Genomic DNA, 13,214 nt, shown 5'->3' on the forward strand with positions numbered 1-13,214 from the left:
AGCCCCATCTGGGTCACTTTCCAGATGTATATGATTAGAATGATCTCCCTGGCTAGGAGCTTCGCTTGGCCTTCTCAAATCTTCCTCCTGGCTGTGTCTTCTGGAACTGTATGAAGCAAGCCTGTTACTTCTGTGGCACTTTAATCTGAGATTTGAGGATATCCCCTCCCCAAACCTCCTGCCCCATGAAGCCCAGCCCCCACCCCATGCAGAAATCCATAGCTTAGGGCTGGGCACAGGATCCACTCCTACCAGATGTGTAAATTGGAGGGTGGCTGGATGCAGGCAAGGACTTCTTCCTATGAGTACATTAGAGTTGCAGTTTCGAGGTGGGGAGTGAGGGGGATTTCGTAATGAAGTGGGAGCTCCTCACCCCCGAATCTTCTTCCCTCTGCACCCAGCTGCACCTTTCTTCCTGCAGCTGAAGGCTCCTCCTGCCTGGTGCCAAGGAAGAGCAAGGGGATGAGGACTGTTGAGGGAGGGGAGGGGCTTCTTGCCCTCCGAGGGGTTTGGATTAGGGGCACCAGGTAGGTTAGGCTGCCCGAGATCAGGGGTTAGTGAACCGCCCTCCTGTCACCCACTTTCCCTGTGTCTGAGCAGGGCACCTGAAGGGAACCTCCTCTCGGGCACTAACCTCCTTCTCTCCTTCTTGTCCCAGGAACAGACCCATGTGCCCCCAAACCTTTGTCTTCAGACACCCTCTGCCCTGCCATCTTGGGGAATCCCAAGCACTTAGGTGGGGTGGCCAAAGGGTAGCGGAGTGTCTCCCCAGCCCGGTTCTCCACTCATTTCTGGTGAGCCAGCCAGACACATGGGCTCGGTCCCTCCAGCGGACTGTCTGCTGTCCAGTCTGCTCCCCTGTGACTCATGGTCCCTCCCGTCTTCTTGCTGCTGCTCTTGAAGGATGCATGTGTGTGTCAGTCTGTCTGTGCCTGTGTATGTTGTGTGCGCATGTCTGTGTCTCGGTGAGCATGTGTGTGTGTGTCTGTGCACATATGTATGCACAGCATCGGTATGTCTGCGCACCTTTGCACACGAGTGTCTTGTCTGGGTGTTTGTGGTGTGTCCTGTCTGCGTGAGTGCATGTGGGTGTGTCTGTGCCCGTGTCCGCATGCACGTGTGTGTGTGTAAGATTGTGCAGCGGGGCACTTCCCCGTGGAAGGCAGGAAGGCTGTGTGTCTAGAGTCAGTGAACTTTGGCTGAACTGAGCAGAACGGACACCTGACTTGCTGCACTGTTATTTCCCTGGATGCATAGGTGTCTTGAGGGGACTGAGGGAAAAGAGAAGAGGCAGCTGTTGGGCTGATGAGTGTGGGAGAGGAAGGGAGAGGGGAGCAGGGGTCTGGGCACAGCTGGGTCGGTGGGCCCCGGCCGTCCCCCCAGGTCCTCCAGGCTGCAGGAGGCTGTGTGAGGACTGGCATCTCACCCTTCCTCGCTCTGCTCCCACAGCTGCCCCTGGGCCCAAGAGATGGGTGCTCTCCCGCGCGCCCCCTCCCTTGGCAGGGCCCACGGACACTGCTTCTGCACAAAAGCCTCCAGGATGGCTTCGGCTTCACCCTGCGCCACTTCATCGTGTACCCGCCCGAGTCCGCGGTGCACTGCAGCCTGAAGGTAGGCCCGCGCCCCGGGCTGCTCTGAGGGAGCTTTCAGCTTTCACTCCTTTGTGCTCTCCTCCGGGTGCTTCTGTGCCTGGGGAAGAGGGTCACCGAGAGGCAGGGGCAGCACTGGCTGGGTCATCTGTGGGCTATGACAAGCCCCCTATCCGCTCTGGGCTCAGTCTTGTAAGGAGAACGGGGTGGTTGGCTTGGGGCAAGGAGCTAGAGGTGGGGGAGTCAGGATGCTCCCCCAACCCCGGGACTCTCGGCCTCTGGAAGGTGAACAACTTCTCAGGAGATGGGCTTCCAAGGACCCTTTGTCTACTGGCCACTTCTGAGCTGGGTTAGTTGAGCCTCCCCAGCCTGAGCTTTAGAGCAGTTGACCTCACACACCTCTGGGACCCCTCCCAGAGCGCCCCAGGCCCTTACTGGCCTCAGCTCTGGGCCTAGAAAGAGCCCTGCGCTGGGCTGGAGACCTGGGCCCCAGTGCTGGTACAACTCCTACCTGACGGCGGATCTCGGGGAGTCTCACCCTCTCTGGGCCCCATGCCGGCTTCTGTCACCTGACAGCATTTATCTATTTGACCCCTAGGAACCCTTCCAGCCCTAATATAAATACCAGGTTCTCTGAGTCCAGGAACAGGGGTTACTCAAACCGAGCCACAGTATGGGCTGGGGGCCGGGGTGTGGTCCCTGACAGGAAGGCTTGAGGGGGGCCTAGACAGCAGCCCCAGGAGGGCCCAGTTCCCTTCCCCTCCTTTCTCCCAGCAGGAGGGGAGAACGATTTATTTTGGGGCCCATGAACCTGTTTCTCCCCTCCCCCAGGGCTGGGACCAGCCTGCACAGCTGTTGAGGGACAGGGAGCTTAGTCCCACCTGCCAGAGAACCAAGGCATTGGATTTCTCTGCCTGGGTCCATGTGCCTGCTCATGTTTCTTTGTATGCACACATGCGTGCATAGTATGCTAGTCATGTACACGCATGTGTGTATATCTAGACATGTGTCTATATGTACACTTCATGTGTACATGTTGCTGCATAGCTCTCACACCCGTGTCTGAGTCTGGGTGTGAGTCAAATCTTCTCATTGGCTGTAAGAGGGCTGATGGTGTGTGGTAGGGGCACCGCCTCACCCCTTATGCCTGAGGACACCAGCCTCCCAGTTCCCAGGAACCTCGGGTCCTTCCTTCCCCAGAAAGTCCCCCCTTCCTGGACCTTCTTCCTTCTCTCAGGGGACCTCCGGAGGGTGGCCCTGCAGATGCAGTTCGAGTGGTCTAGGCTGGGTGGTCAGCCCGTGTCTCAGAGAGACCTCGCTCACGTGGAAGACCCCAGGGCAGAGCAAGCCAGGGATGGGCTCTGTCCCTTTCCAGAACATGCCCAGGGCTGGGAGCCTGCAGGGCGCTCACCCGTCTAGATGCATCCATCTGCTGCTGCCTCCCGCTCACGGTGCTGTCAGCTCATATCAGCGGGCACGCGCCCGGCTCAGGAAGGCGGGCGCCAAGGGACTGCTCTCCAGCAGAGCCCCACGGCTTCCTGTCCTGGCTGAGGTGCCCCAGACTCTTGGGGTCCAGCACTGGCTGCTCTGTTGTCTCTGAGTGGCCCTGGACAAATCACACCCTGTTGTCTGTAAAGTGGATGATCTGTGGAGTGGATTAGACAAGATGACCCCAAAGGTCCTATCCAGCTGGAGAATGCTGCACCCCACTGGCCTGGACTGTCTTTCTGACTTCTTGCCTTTTCCCTGATTTCTCCTCAAATGCAGTGCCCTTCCCCGCTTACTCACGAGGATGAGCCCAGAGATCTCCCTCGTGGGTCTTTTTGTGGCCATTTCTTAGCCCTGCACCTAGATGCTGGAAACATTTTCCTATCTACTCTCTCCCACTCAAGAACTCCACTGGCTCTCTCATTCTTTCCTTTTGGACCTGAAAGCTTGAGTCTGACTCTTGTCACTTGCTGGTGTTGACTTTCTGCTTCGGCTCAGCTGACCCAGTCCTACTTCTGCCATCGAGTGCCTGCCTACTCTGCTCACCGCACCCCAGTGCCTCCTTTCAGCCGGCCTGAAACTTGCCTTAAACCGCCCCCTCCCAGAGGGACTAATCAGGCCTCCCCTGCCCATTCTCTGAGAGCTGATAGCCACTGTTTGCACTTGTCATACCTGCTTATCTGTGTCCGCCCGGGTCCTGTCTGTGTGTCAGTGGGTTTGGCCCCTCCTCCACTGGGCTTCGAGCTCTCCAAGGGAAGGGGTCCTGAGTCCCCCATTGGGTTGGGGGCTTTCAGATGGCTGAGATGCTGAGCAGGCATGAGAGAGGGCTCCTGTGACTGGGGGACATTGCCCGGGACGTGACCTCCCTGTGGACACCCTTCCCTCCCCCTCTTTCTTCTGGGCTAGTTAAAGGATGATAAGAGGGGAGGCTGATGGGTGGGGGAGCTTGAAGGGGCCCACCCCGGCGAAGCTGGGCCTCCCCCTGTGCTGCTGAGGGCCCACACCCGCCTCTGTCCCCTGCAGGAAGAAGAGGATGGAGGCCGAGGAGGAGGTAAGGAGCAGGCTGGGCTGGGCTGGGCTGGGGTCCCGCTCTGTGTCTGGCCCTCTCCTGAGGTCAGCGTGGATTCTGCTGCACCCTCGCCCTTGACTGCGGCCCCTGTCTGCTCTTTCCTGTGTATTCACTTGCACATATGCTTACTCTCTGCTCCTCTTTTCTCCACATTTGTCTTCCTTGGACCTGTCCATTTCACACTGGGGGTGGTGTTCTGGGGAGCAGATGGGTTTCTAAGCCCTGGCCCCTGCCCTAGAGTTACTCCCAGCCTAGATGGAGGCTCAGGCGGGACCTGCAGGGCCCTGGGGGTGGGAAGGCTGATTGAGGGCTGTCCTGGGGGGCAGAGACGCTAGGGTTCTCCGGGTATAAGGGCGGCCCTGAAGTCCTTCTGTTTCCAGATGTGAGACTAACTCCCCTGGCTGTCACCCTTGCTCTCCCAAATGGCTCCCCAGGGTAGTCAAGGCAGAACTCCTTGAACAGGCAGGCTTCCCTCTCTGCCGCTGAGGCTTCTACTGGGCGCGCATGGGGACTGTCTTTCTGAATCCCCACCGCAGAGGCCTGTGATGGGGGAGGAGCCAGCCGACCTAGTGCAGGCCTGTTTCTCTGATGGAGGCAGCACTTAGCAGCAGAGGAGTCATGCTGGGATGTAGCGTGATGTCATGAAGGAGCGAGAGCCAGTCCTGGGATCGCAGGCCTCCGCAGCCCTGACCCTGGGGAAGGGAGTAGGGTGGGAGGTCAGGGTGTCTGTGAGCCTCAGGGCTTTGCTCAGCTCTCCCTGGGTCTGGATGTGGACACTCTCTGAGCGTGCAGGTGTCTCTCCCTGCTGGACTATTATGGCACCCTTCTTTTGTCTTGTGGTGTGTGTGTGTGTGTGTGTGTGTGTGTGTGTGTGTGCATGCCCATCTGTCTGCCCCACTAGACAATGAGCTCGGGAAGGGCAGCGGCCACGTCTGTCCTTCCTCTGAGGTCTACTTTCTAGCTTGGTGCTAGGTCACCGGAGCCATTTAAGGAGCGACTCCATGTGTCCGTGTAACTTTTCATCCTCCCAGCAGTGTGTTTTGTCTGATCCTGTGGATGTGTGGCTCTGTTTTGTGTCCGTGTGAGTGTGCTCATTATCTGAGTGTGTGTCGCCCGTGTGTGTAGCTGTGCATGGGTGTGACCTTCAGTAGCCACCCCCAGCTAACCTGACTGATGCTCAGCAGGACCCTCCCCCCGGCACCGCCTGGAGCCCATGGACACCATCTTTGTCAAGCATGTGAAGGGTGATGGCCCGGCCCATAGGGCGGGCCTTCGCACAGGTGAGCTGTCCCAGTTACCTGGCTCATTGCACCTCTCTGGAATTTCTCCTCCCGCCCCTGGTTAGGATGGATCCAGCCATCCTGGGATCCAGCCATTGGGGAGGCTCCTGCCCCACATTGTCATCCATATGTGATGCAGGGGGTCTCAGGTGGGGCTACTGACACCTTTTGACCTGCTCACCTGTGGCCCTGCCCCTGGTCCCCAGGAGACCGGCTGGTGAAGGTGAATGGGGAAAGCGTCATTGGGAAGACCTACTCCCAGGTCATAGCTCTGATCCAGAATAGGTGAGCGCCCCTGCTTCCCTTCTCCCATCAGAGCCCCCAGCCCACTCCCCAAGTCCCTCCACACCCTCCCCCTCGGCCCTGGTGGTGCCCTGGCGACCAGGATCCCTGTTCTCCCAGACCCTGTTGCCTCAGCCTGGCCTGACCCCCTGCCCTGTCTCCGTAGCGATGACACTCTGGAACTCTCCATCATGCCCAAGGACGAGGACATCCTCCAGCTGGTGAGTCCTCCCCGCTGTCTGAGGTGGAGGACCCTGGGTGTGGGGCGGGATACAGCCCTTCTCCTTGGCCTCTCTCCCGTGTTGGCCCCTCTAGGAGGCAGAGGAGAGAGTGTGGGGGCACCACCAGCCCGGCAATGCCCCCCTGGGGATGCCAGGCCCGTCCCCGGGCTGGGGCTGCTGGCTGCTTCATTCAGGGCTGTGCTGTGTTGGGAGAGGAGGGCACTGGCTTTGACTGGCGGGATTCCTGCCAGGGTATCTGGGAGGAAGGTGACCCAGCAGGCCCTGCCTGACTGGCATGTTCCTGTGGCTCCTGTAAGATGTCTGTTCCCCACCCCCTCCCCGCCCGGCCTCGTGTGAGCACGTCTCCTGTAGATACACACACACACACAAAATACTGTTGTGTGCTCCCATTCACACGGCATACCACGGACCACCCCATACTCAAGCAGACACACTCGGTACACAGCCACGCCACACAGCCTGCAGCCCACCTTCCATCTAGCCTGTCCTATGTGATAACGCACCCCAGACACAACACACCACACACACAACCCCTCAGTATGCAGGCACCCACTGCCCCACACTCACGACCACAGGCATCACAGCATACCACACATTCCTCAGCATCTCGGATCCCCACCACACACCACCAGGGTGTCACAGCACAGGCTCGGGCTTCTCACCACTGCAGCATGAATATTTAGAACATCACGAATGCTTGCTGCTGTCACGACACATGTGTCCACAGACATCCCAGCCTGCTCCATCCCAGCACCAGCGTGTGTGCTCAGCAGGGCAACAGCCACATGAACTTCCACAATCATGATACGCAGTGCAGACGCCCCTTCCTTCACCCCACTGCTCACAGAGCAGGCACCACAGACGGGGCACGCAGTGTACCCTGCACTCACGTGTGTACCCGTTTATACCACACACTCCATGCATGACATGTGCACACACACAAACACACACGCTGCCTCTCTGTTCCCTCCCAGCTCTGACCCAGAGCCCAGAGCAGTCCTCTCTGCCCAGTGCCCAGCTCCCTGGTCTCATGGGTGCCAGCCAGAAGCCAGCTTGCTTGCCCCCAAGGTCACTGCCCCCCAGGAGAGGGCTGCGGGTCAAGCCTGGAGGCCTTGGGAGCCGCCGTGCCGGCTTCTACCCTGGATGTGCGCTCATAATCACTGTAATCTCAGTGCCATGCTTGGCACCATGCCCCTCTGGGAACCTCCACCCCATGACCTCGATTGTCCCCTCGCCCTTCCTGGGAAGGGGGAGGCAGGGATGGATGGGGGCCCAGAGAGGTAGGTGGACGGCTCTTCCCAAGTCTCAAAGGCGCTGCCCGTGCACCTTTTCCAGACAGACGGAGGCATGCTGTGGTGGGGTGGGGGACTGTGTGTGACCAGGCGGGACCTAGGGCGTTGCTCTCCCCTCTGGGCAGGGTGGGGCAACAGCTTTGAGCTCTGCTGCCCCAGCTCGGGTGGGCAAGCAGCCCCAGCTGTCAGCATCTGGGGGCCTCCGCCGGCCCCCCCTCTCCCTGGCTAGCCAGAGGGTGGGGCCCAGGCATTCCTGTGGTTGGGAGCCAAGGCTGGAGGCCAATGGGGCCGCGGCAGCTGCTGACGACACCGCCGACGCGGCGAGGCCCCTCCACACCCATCCTCCCCTCCCTCCTCCTCCCGCCTGAGAGAGAGAGTCGGTGGGGGCCGAGGGCAGCCGCCGGGAGGGCAGGCTGGGGGGCCCCCGAGGCCAGGGCCGGCACAGTGGTCAGTGGGGGCTGGCGGGGGCGGGGAGGGTGGAGACGGGCCGGGATGCCGAGGCAGCCGCTGTGAGCTGTGATGCGGGCAGTCCGGGGAGCCGGCAGGATGGCAGGAGGGAGAGGTACGTGAGTGTCCTGGCTGTGTGTGGGTCCTCAGGGGGCTGAGTACGGGGTGTGGTTTACTCACCCTCGTCACGTGATGTGTGTGCCCGGGACTGGAGCTGTAGTTATTTGTGTCTGGGTGTGTGTTTGTGTATGTCTCATTGTGCTTCTCTGTGTGTGTGTGAGTGTCTCTGGGTGTGTATTTTCCTGTGTCTCCTTGTGATGTGTGTGTGTGTGTGTGTGTGTGTGTGTGTGTGTGTATTTGGTTTCACCCTCCCTCTTTGATACTTCACCCTGAGTTAGGCCCCTGGGTAGCCCCTCAGGGGCCAGGCAAGGCCAGGGCCACAAGGCCGCTGTCCCTGGGGGCTGCCTCCTTTTTTGGCCGGGCCTGGGCGCTGGCCCTGCCACTCCTCAGCAATGCAGCGTCAGCCTCAGCTCCCAGCGCCAAATTCCAGGCCCAGGGTGGTAGAAGGTGGCGCAAGGTCCCTCAACCAGTCTGGCCTCTCCCTTGAGCCTGGTCCAGAGAAGCAGGGGGTGAGCAAGTCCCTCCCCCACCCCCCAGTGGCCCAGGAGCCAGGCCCTCAGCTTCCCGTCCAGGGGGATGGAGGGACAGCTGGGCTCTCCCAGCCCCCGCCCACCCCACCCTGTACACACCCCTTAGGCGGCTCCCTCCCCTGTCATCTGCCTCCTTGACTGGTCTCTGGTGGGGCTGCCCAGCTCCGCCCGAGGGTCTGTGGGCATCGTGGGACACAAGGAAGCAGGGAGGCGGCTGAGGCCAGTACGACGGGAGGACCCCAGAAAACAGATGTTGGAATGTTTGTGGCTAAAGGCAGTCCTTGTCATAAGCCTTAGAAAAATCCTGGCTCTTTTTCGAGTGAATGTGTGTGTGTGTATGTGTGTGTGTGTATGTGTGTATGTGTAAGACTCAAAGGCCTCTTATTTCTTTGTCCTCCCCTTGACTGTCTTTGGAGCATGCCTTCTCACCCCCGCCCTCTCAGGGCCGCCCCCCACAGCTTGGTCCCCTTCCTTCAGGCCCCTTTCTGGGGGGCTTTGACCTCCAGGGTCTGCCGTAACCATGCCCTGTGGGGCCCGTTCAGCCCTGCTCACCTGCTTCTGTGTCTCCGGGCAGGCCTACTCCCAGGACGCCTACCTGAAGGGGAACGAGCCATATTCTGGAGAGGCCCGGAGCATCCCCGAGCCGCCCCCGATCTGCTACCCCCGAAAGACCTACGCCCCGCCAGCCCGGGTCTCCACCTGGGCCACTATGGTTCCTGAGCCGCTCTCAGCACTGCCCGGTGACCCCCGGAGTCCTGCTGCCTGGAGTGACCCGGGGCCCCGCATCCCGTCTACCGCCCGCTCCCATCCGGACCACCCTTCCTTGGGGATGAGCCAGCCCCGCCCCAGCCCTGGTGCCTTCCCCCGCCTCCCCCCAGAGCCCCGGACGCCTCGTGCCTTCCCGGAGCCTGGCAGCCGGGCGCCCCCCAGCAGACTGGAGTGCCAGCAGGCCTTGTCACACTGGTTGTCGAACCAGGTACCCCGCAGGGCGGGGGAGAGACGGTGCCCCGCCATGCCTCCCCGGGCCCGCAGTGCCTCCCAGGACCGACTGGAGGAGGTGACTGCCCATCGCCCTTGGCCCTGCTCCACCTCCCAGGGTGCCTTGAGCCAGCTGGGCCAGGAGGGCTGGCACCGAGCACGCTCAGACGACTACCTGAGCCGGGCCACCCGCTCTGCCGAGGCACTGGGGCCAGGAGCGCTGGTGTCACCCCGCTTCGAGCGCTGCGGCTGGGCTTCCCAGCGTCCGTCTGCCCGCACCCCTGCCTGCGCACCCAGGGACCTGCCCGGGCCCCAGGCGCCAGCCCCGCCTGGCCTGCAAGGCCTGGACGACCTCGGGTACATTGGGTACCGGAGCTACAGCCCATCATTCCAGCGCCGGACTGGCCTCCTGCAGGCGCTCTCCTTCCGGGACTCCCCCTTTGGGGGGCTGCCCACCATCAACTTGGCCCAGTCCCCCGCACCGTTCCCACCGGAGGCCTCTGAACCACCAAGAGTTGTCAGACCAGAACCCAGCACCCGGGCCTCAGAGCCTCCTGCCGAGGATCGCCGTGATGAAGTAATCCTGAGGCAGAAGCCCCCCACGGGCCGCAAGGTCCAGCTGCCCCCCACAAGACAGATGAACCTTGGGTTTGGTGATGAGTCCCCAGAGCCAGAGGCCAGTGGGCGAGGGGAACGCCTGGCCAGGAAGGTGGCCCCTTTGGCCACTACTGAAGACTCTCTGGCTTCCATTCCCTTCATTGGTGAGTGATGGTGCAGGTGGCTTGTCTTGGGAGATTGCTTTTCTTTCTTTATTTTTGGGAGATTGCTTTTCTGTGCCCCTGTTGTACTCCACCTACCTGCCATCCGGGCAAAACTCTGGGGTGGGTGCTGATGGGATCAGCTCATTTCTGTGGCCATCCATCTGTCTGTCCATCCATCTATCCATTCGTCCATCCATCTCTCTCCCATCATCCTGTCATCCTCCCTCCATTCGTTGATGTGTCCAGTCTTCTTTCCCATCCACCTTTACTTCCCCTCTCCCTCCTTCCCTTCCACCCTTCTTTCTTTCCCTCCCTCCTTCTCCTCCCTCCTTTGTTCTGTTCTTCCATTCTTCTTTCTTTTCACCCTTCCTTCCATTCTTTTTCTATCTTTCCTTTGTTCCTTTCACCCTTTGTTCTTTCCATCCATCCTCCATCCTTCTATGCATCCAGCACATTATTGTGTCAGGCACTGTGCTAGGCTCTGTGTTCTCCTGGAGTGCATGGTCCATGGGAATATGTGATCAGACAAGAATGATCCAGTTGAATGGGTGTGTGATAGTAGAGGGAACGCTGAGAGACAGAGGAGGGCTGGGCTAGGGCACGGTGGCCAAGGAGAGAAAGGAGCTTTTGGCTAAGACAAACAAGTTAGGGGAAGAAAGTTCAGGGAGGGAGACGAGAATATGCAAAGACCCCGAAGTGTGAGTTAGGATGTCCTTCCAGGTCACCACATGAGTCGGGAGGGGCCTCGTTAGTTGATGAGGAGTTCGGACTTTACTCTGAGAGCAGAGGGAATACTGCAAACTCATTAGGAATAGATGCATAAAGGAGAGACGGGACAGTGGAAGGGTTTGTGATTCCCAGGTTTCTGGCCTTGTTGGAGGGTAGAGCCTCACCTCTGTATCAGTAAAGAAAAGGAGCGAGACGGGAAAAGGTTTTGGGTTTGCCAAATAAGAGGTGCTCATGAGGGAGCAGGATGAGCTGGGCTGGGTCTGGGGGCTTGGGAAGACTGGGCTGCAAGTTCATGGAACTGGAGCCCAGAGGTGGTAACCGGACCTGAGCGTGGTGAGCTCACCCAAGGGCAGTCATGGGAGTGACCCCGGGGAGAGCTCCGGGCCAGGAGAGGAGGCACGACCTGCCCCCCGCACCCCAGCCCCCGAGTCCGCTGAGCCAGCCTTGTCTAACAGGGCAGACGCAGCCTGTCGTCTCAGTAAGCTCCCGATCTGAGGTTAGGTGGTACGTCCAGTCTGAGGGGGAGACGTGGCACCCACTTCAAGGAGCCCCCAGTTGATGGGGGAGATAGATGGTCCTTATCCTCAAGAAGCTCCCAGTCTGATGGGGGAGACACACTCCATGGCCTCAGAGAGCCGTCAGTCTGGTGGGGCAGACACAGTTCCTGCCTCTAGGAGCCAGGTCTAAGAGGGGTGACTTGCCCCCCCTCCTGAGTGCCCTCCGTGTGATGGAGGAGACAGAAGCTGAGCTTGCGTGACCACAGTGGTGGGTGAGTTCCCTTGGCAGTTGGGGGTGTTGCCAGGAGGGCCCTGGAGGGCTTTTGGAGTCTGGGGATATGGTCCCAGCCTGGATGTGAGACTAGGGCGCGGGGTGGCAGGTAGGTTCAGGCTTCTGGGGCCTTCACCCACCGCCCCCTCCGCTCTCGCAGACGAGCCCACCAGCCCCAGCATTGACCTCCAAGCCAAGCACGTCCCTGCTTCTGCTGTGGTCTCCAGCGCCATGAACTCCGCCCCTGTCCTGGGCACCAGCCCATCCTCCCCAACCTTCACCTTTGCCCTGGGCCGCCATTACTCCCAGGACTGCAGTGAGTGCTTCCCGCAACCCCCGCCCCAGCCGCTCCCCTGCCGCCTGGTCCCACTGGTCCCTGTTGGGCCCGCTGCCTGATGGCTGGCCTCCCCCGACTGGCTTCTGCTCCTCCTGGGGTCCCCTGGGGACCAGGCCCCCGGGCCCTGCCGGATGGGAGGGCTCCGGGGAAGCCCGCTCCGCTGCCCCGCTGATCCAGGGCCCCTCTGGGCGGCTTTGCAGGCAGCATCAAGGCCGGCCGCCGTTCTTCCTACTTGTTGGCCATCACTACCGAGCGCTCCAAGTCCTGCGACGACGGGCTCAACACCTTTCGGGATGAGGGCCGGGCTCTGCGGTGAGGACTGGGTGTGGCAGGGCTCTTGGCCCTGGGGTCTTCTATACACGGGGGGTAGCAGGCTTCCCCCTGCAGGACCTCTGAGCCTTGGGGCTTGTGGGAGGTCCAAGTGGTGCCTCTCATACGCCTCATCCTTGATCCTCAACCCCTAGGCGTCTGCCGAACCGCGTGCCCAGCCTGCGGATGCTTCGAAGCTTCTTCACTGATGGGGTGAGTGGCACGTGTGTGCTGATGAGGGTGTCGGAGGGCTGGGGTGTCCCACCCTTCATCTCTGGAGCCTGGCCTTGGCAGCAGGGCCTGGCCTGGGACTCCTGCGATCCCAAATGGGTCACCCGGGTTCCTGTCTCCTTCCTTCCTTGGCTCTCCCTACACTCACTTTGTGCCAGCCACGAGACCCACCCTCTCTGGGGGCTCTGTCATCCCCTAAAGACACTGTGAGCACCCGCTCCCGAGGCCTTTGCACTGTCCTGCCAACCCCCCACCTCTCATCTAGAAGGTCCTGTCCATGCTCACCACCATAGCTACAGGACTCACTTTTCCACTTTCTCTAGATTTACTTTTTCCCCCTCTAGATTTTTTTTAGGCCTTCTGTCAGATTTCAGCCTAGCCCTGACTTTCATGCCTCCCTCCACCACTGTGCTTTCCTCTGAGCACTTCTCCTGTTAAGCACTTTATGCACTCATCTCCTTTCTTGCCTGTCTCCCCAGCTAGAATGTAAGCTCCATGAGGGCAGGGGTTTCATTTGTCTTATTCACTGTTTGACCCTACTGGGTATCTAACACAGTGCCCACAGTGGGAGGCACTGGGTCAGTATTTGTGTGGTGTCTTCAGGGGACAGCGAACACCCTGGAAAGGGGGGCAGGAACATGGGGTTGAGAGTGATGGAGAGGCCAAAGTTTCTAGCCTCAGGACCTTGGGAGACACAGGATCAGTTCTGAAGTGGTCTTTTTTGTTTTAGTATTTTATTTGTCTTAAAGTTTTTGAAATTAT

At 60.1% G+C, this 13,214-nt stretch overlaps 1 protein-coding gene across 1 annotated transcript in view; it reads left to right on the forward strand.

Moving 5' to 3' along the window:
- The window catches only part of ARHGAP23 (Rho GTPase activating protein 23), a 74,131-nt gene that overhangs the window by 24,118 nt on the left and 36,799 nt on the right, over window positions 1–13,214 (forward strand). Inside the window, 9 exon segments of the mRNA XM_043904357.1 lie at window positions 1,450–1,611; window positions 4,101–4,128; window positions 5,331–5,426; window positions 5,633–5,711; window positions 5,875–5,929; window positions 8,914–10,078; window positions 11,736–11,891; window positions 12,113–12,224; window positions 12,377–12,434. Coding sequence (XP_043760292.1) covers window positions 1,450–1,611; window positions 4,101–4,128; window positions 5,331–5,426; window positions 5,633–5,711; window positions 5,875–5,929; window positions 8,914–10,078; window positions 11,736–11,891; window positions 12,113–12,224; window positions 12,377–12,434 — 1,911 coding nt within the window.

The sequence above is a fragment of the Cervus elaphus genome, chromosome 5 (genome assembly GCF_910594005.1).
Source record: "Cervus elaphus chromosome 5, mCerEla1.1, whole genome shotgun sequence".
Taxonomy (NCBI): Eukaryota; Metazoa; Chordata; class Mammalia; order Artiodactyla; family Cervidae; genus Cervus; species Cervus elaphus.